General features: G+C 37.1%; 1 protein-coding gene across 1 annotated transcript in view; it reads left to right on the forward strand.

Moving 5' to 3' along the window:
- Nucleotides 1–6,000, forward strand: part of LOC126203243 (ubiquitin carboxyl-terminal hydrolase 32) — a 231,390-nt gene that overhangs the window by 154,715 nt on the left and 70,675 nt on the right. The window contains exons 23-24 of the mRNA XM_049937496.1: nt 1,265–1,465; nt 4,687–4,877. Coding sequence (XP_049793453.1) covers nt 1,265–1,465; nt 4,687–4,877 — 392 coding nt within the window. The remainder of the gene's footprint in view (nt 1–1,264; nt 1,466–4,686; nt 4,878–6,000) is intronic.

Here is a 6,000-nt window from a genome sequence, read left to right on the forward strand (position 1 = left end):
CCACTATGCACATCATCATCATAATAATAATCTAAGCTGTTCCGACCAAATTTAAACTCACTTGCACAATTGGTAAAGTTGAACGTGAATTAACAGAGTCCTCCCCTGCGTTCAGAAAATGAGCACAAATTTCCTTTGATTTCATACTCTTCTTTATGACATATTTACATCACTGCTTTAAGTCTCGATGTTTTTCCCATCTTCACGAACCGCTACATGCAAATGACAACACAAAAACGTCTGCAACACAGGTCTCTACCCAGAGCAGTGAACAGTCACAGGTTTACTCATAAAGGACAAGCTGCTATTACACGGGCACCACGTAGAGCTAGTCCTGACATCTAAGGGTGTTTCTACGAGCTTTTCAAACTGCCCTTGTATCTATCAACTGATTAACTTTTCTAGCATGATGTTTCTTGTTGAGATACTTGAACGGATAATGACGCAACGTGATGAGTATGCTGTATGTTCTGATATGTGCAGCTGACTTCCTCTCAAATCACTATCCAAACAGAAATCACAATTTTTCTGCTGTAGTTCTTGTCGGCCATCTGTATGGCCTTCCATCTTCAAGAAATCTTTTGTATCTGAATTAATCAAATCCTAGCCGCACAGAAGGAGCTGTATACTCAAATCCCAAAAGTAGTCGCCAAGTTCAATGTTGTGGCGAATGAGAAGCGCATAAACTAATACACAATGAGTATTTGTGATCACATGGAAGTACTTTCTTCATATATCTGTAATGAAGTGAATTGCTATGTGGGCAACAGATATTTGGCACTTAATTTGTGGAAGTATATGCGCTTTTGGGAAATGAGAGAGACAGATTGACATTATCTTTAGACGGGATAAAGCACATATACACAGGTCAATATAACAGCACAACTGAAGTAACACTGCAGTTACTGAAAATGATAATAGTATACACACTGCCCAGATATAAATGAAGTACTGACAACCAGTAATCTGATTTTTTGTGTATGGATAATAGTTCGGAAAAAATGTGGAAACATTGTTTATAAAAGAAAAGTCACAAGCAGCCATGAGACTTTTAGCATGTATCATGGTTTTTATTGTATTTTGTAGTGTAATGAAAGATTTTTGCAGAATTGACAAAAAAATTCAGTGCAATGTTGCTCAGTGGATAAAAATTGTTACACATTAAGCAATCCTCTTATAACTGTTGTAGCAAGTATTATATACGTACTGTCTCAGTAGATATGGTGAAAGGTAAAATTACATTTTGACATTTACTCTGCTGCAGCAACTCCAGGCCGGCTCGTCATCCCATCGGCCGAGTGGAAGCAGTGGGAGCAACGGCAGCCTGCCACCGGAGGAGATAGCGGTGATAGCTGCGCGCCAGTCGAGTGGGCACAGCAGTGCCAGCTCCGGCAGCCTGGCCGGCCTCAGTGACACAGACGTGTGCAGCCCGCAGGGCTTTATCGTCGCACTCCATCGAAAAATGGCAAGTTGGGTTTGGGTTGTAACAGATACGCTGTGAATTTCTATGTGCAACTCTTTAAGGAAGTCAGCATATTGCTGCAGTTCTTAAAGTATTGTCTCCTTTATACTCCTAATAAAACATTTAAATTTTAGTAGAGGTAATTTAGCGGTTATTTACCTTATTCTTCATTTTATTAAATATATAATACCGGCTGGTGATAAAAAAAATACTGAAAATATAAAGTTCAAAGTTTTTCCCCATAATTCTTAGAACTAAGTGACAAAAGACTCTCAAAGTATTAAGATTTGTGCTGGAGAAATTGGGAAGCAGATGCTGATTACACATAACTATTTAAATGTAGTAGTAGTAATTCGACAAGGATGGGACAAGTCACCTGTGGCTCTATAGTTTGAACCATACTAACTTTTTCTTGAAGTAAAATAGCGAAATCTAAATCGGGATGACATAATGGGGAGTAACGTTTCCACTGTTCAGAATGGAAGGCCAGCGTGTAAACAGTAGTTAAACATCTTTCAGTTCATACCTAGTGTACAGTGCTGTTATTTAACAATGTAAAAAGCTAGTGCTACATCGTCCACACATTTTTTTCACTGTGCACACTGTACAAATACTAACAGCTAGCACCAGGATCATGACAATAATTGGTTTCCATTTTGTGTACCACAACTTCTTCTTTGTGATATGTTGATCTCTGAGGAAGTTAGTATCATCCATGGCAAAACTACGGTGTAAGGCACAAGAGAGTTGTGAAATGACAAATAATACAGAGTCGGTATTCGGTAAAAAAAGTAACATAAATAAATAACAAAAAACACCTGTAAGTAATCTTTCACTTTGTAAAATTTATTTTTTAATGGGTGCTTTTTATCTGCCTTTGTAATCTCTTTAATCTCCAAATCTAGTTTACTGTAAATTTTACTCTCTGGTAGGAAGTACTGTTTTAAGGTTTTATAGATTTATTTATAAATGTGAATTCAGTATGGATCTTGTTCCACACTTGAGTATACATCTGTTTTTGCAGTAATTACTGGTTTTTTCCTGCGTGCATGTCTGATTCATAGATGAGCTTAGGTAGCATTGCTAAAATCCTTAGTATTTCAAACATAACTTTTCAGTGAGTACAGTTACTTTTTTTGGTTAAAGAACTGCTAATATTTTCCTTAACGCTTTTCTCTCAGGTGGCAGGTATAGTTTCTCGGGTATTTTGAAAAACTTTGGTGTGAATTGACACTGACTGGTACTACATTTGAACTCAAGTTTCTGGGTAAAATCTTTAACAATTTTAAATCTAAGTCAGGAGTTTGATAAGGGAATGAGTTGTCATCTTTTCTGTTCAGGCTTTGGGTAGAATAATCGGGGTATGAGAAAAACTACTGGACAAATATGGCATCGACAATCGTGTTACAGTTTACTGTGAACTGCAGGGTGTTCAGTTCTGTTGCTTGGTCAGTTATGTAGATTGTCAGTCAATAACACTCACAGTGTCTCGCAATGATGAAAATGTGTAAACTGATTTACAAAACTAGTAAATTAAAAGAAAATCCTACATGTGGACAGTTTGCATCAGCAGTTTTTATTTTTATTTACTTAATCCATGTTTAAATCTTTCTAATTCTGACATTTTTCCTATGTAACAATAAATAATGGTACGAAAGATGAAGCTTTAAGCAACATGAAGGTAGGTCTGACCACCACAGTGCTTTTCTGATTAATAGTAGTCATGTACAAAGTGCACCAGAAACACCCAATTGTATTGAAAATAAGAGATAATTCAGGGTATGGTGTGAAATTTTTTTTATATGGAGATACATTTTCTTTTTTATGCAGTATTTGTGTGTGGCTGTTTCTTGAAAATAACATTTGGTAAGTGTCCAACATGATGAATAATGCAGTCATGTAGTCTGTCTGGAAGAGATAACGTAACTTGCTGCAACGTGTCATTTGGAAACCCCCTGAGTGCATTCACGAATTTGATCTTTTAGTTCATCGATTCTGGTGAGACATTGCTCATAAACTTCCTGTTCAAGATAGCTCCACTAAAAATAATCGGGTGCTGTTAGGCTGGGCGAAAGAGCAAGCCAGTTGATGTCTACAAAGCGATAAATTAACCGCATGGATACATTTTATTCAGTATGCCAATGGAAGGAAGTGCAGTATGGGATGATGCTCCATCTTGCTGGAACTGTAGGTGATGATGGGATTGACTTCATGATGCAAAAATATTTGCTACATGACTGGTTAGTGCTGAGAACTGACTGTCATAATTTGGTTCATATTAAAAAAAAAAAAAAAAAAAATACAGGCTGATAATGCACTCAGAGGAAATTGTGCACCATACGGTCACTTTGGCATTGTGCATAGGACACTCAAACAATTCACACAGGATGTGTGCAGCCAAGAACTGACAGTTGTATTTGTTTACATACACAGACAAGTGGAAATGGTACTCATCTGACATTAGTAACCTGTTCACAATGTCCTACATCCTCAACTCGCTGAAGCTCCAAGAACTCATTGCAAAATTGAAGTCCCACCTCTTGTCCCTTTCAGTAGGCTTATAGACAATAGACATTAGTGAAGATCTTTGTGTAGGATACAGCAAACACTGGTATGCACCAACCCAATTGCGATAGTTTGCCCCAGAGCTGACCATTGAGAACTATGCTAGAGTGCGTCCCCTTCATAATTCACATTTTTTGGAGTACATACCAAATGAGGAAGTCCTGCATGTTTACTCTCCATCTTGATGTTATTTTTATAACCATAGCAACAGAGTATTGTGACTAGGAGCATCACATCCACCGGACCTGCATCAAAAGTTTTGTCATGCAGCTGTGATAGACTCTGTCTTTATGAATTCCTCTGCTACTGCAACATTGTGTTCCATAGACCAGTGCTCCATCTCAAATAAACCCCAAAGAACAGTGCCCACCATGACATACAGCATTACAGTGCCACACGATGGGTAACCTGTAAACTGAAGTTTAAGAAAAGTTAAGTGTTTCTGTCGCACTGTGGATAAAAGTGACTTTGCACATGATTGTACTGTGACAACCAGGTACAAAGTTAGTTCTTCAGTGCATGTTGTATCAAATGATTATACGTAAAACATACTGTATTCTCTTGATTTTCTGTGTTTGCATTATATTATTAATGAGTTTGTTTAGTGAACTGATTAATTGTAAGGCTTGTAGTGATAAACTGTCTTTGTTGTTTTTTAGATTCGACAAGATGTATATTTCCTGTCATCGCAAAAGACAAAACCCAGCCTCTTCGGGTTACCAATAATTGTACCGTGTTCAGAAACAACTACTCACCAAGACCTCTACCACGCTGTTTTGGTGCAGGTTGCACGGCTTGTTTCACCGCTACCACCATCTGAGACAGCGGCACCAAACCATGCTCAAGACTGGTTCGTACCCTTCATATCATGTCCAGTTTGCTTATCTTCTGACTTGCGTGTCTCTTGTCATATTATTATGTATAGTTGAAGAGAAATATGCTCCCAGAAGTAGAAAGATACTGTTAGATGACTAGGGGCTGGAAAATCAAGCATCTATTTTTGCCAAAATTAGCATCTATTTTTGTTGAAATAAGCGCCCTATTTGTAAATAATTAGACATATTATTTTAAAATATTGCCACACTACATTCCCAAAGATGATGATGATAAAAAATGTGATTGGAGATAAAAAAATAATAATAATAATTAAAGGGAATAAATTGATGTGTGTGCAACTATATGCTTACCAATATGTTTCACAATGCCATGCATAAAAATGGAATTTTCTGTGTTTATGCATGGCATTATCCAGTGCTCATACCGTGGTTATATTGGTGATAAAAAGTAGGGTCAAGTGTTTTTGGGCTAGGGACCATATGTATACCTAACAGAAAGATGGTTTTAGCTCCACTGTGTCAAAGTGTGAACATTACACACTTCCTCCTTCATAGGTAAATTGAGTAAATCAGTTCCACCTTTTTGCATATGAGGTGGTCTACAGTGGAGTTGATGAGACTTATGGAGTCACCATTAGTTCATGCGCAGTTCCTCGGAAAATAAAAAAAAAGATATTTTTAAAATTATATTTTTGCCATGGCCAGCAAACCAAAACCCAGCCGAGGATTCCAAGAATGGTTTGACCAGCAAATGGCTGAAATTTTTGTGATATATTCATAAGTTTTCAATCTCAAACAACCATGAAAATTTTTTTCATATCTTCTTCCATTTGAGATGTAGAGGTTCAAATTTACCCTACTTATACACTTAAAATACTCTGGTAAAATCCAGTGTAAGGTGAAAATGTTGTTTATAAAGTGACGTAGCATGGAGAAGAATCCTGTGAAGTACGTCTGTTATCATCAGGGAACCCCATGTTTTAGTATTGAAGCACATGCAAAATTCTTTTGCTATGTAAAATCTGGTTTGAGGTGTAAAATTAGTTTTGCGTTATTTCAGTTTCACATAAGTAAACTATCTAAATGTTGCTGACCAATACATTTCTTTTCATATGAGTTACATGACCTGCTGCAGCA

This window comes from Schistocerca nitens, chromosome 9 (genome assembly GCF_023898315.1).
Source record: "Schistocerca nitens isolate TAMUIC-IGC-003100 chromosome 9, iqSchNite1.1, whole genome shotgun sequence".
NCBI lineage: Eukaryota > Metazoa > Arthropoda > Insecta > Orthoptera > Acrididae > Schistocerca > Schistocerca nitens.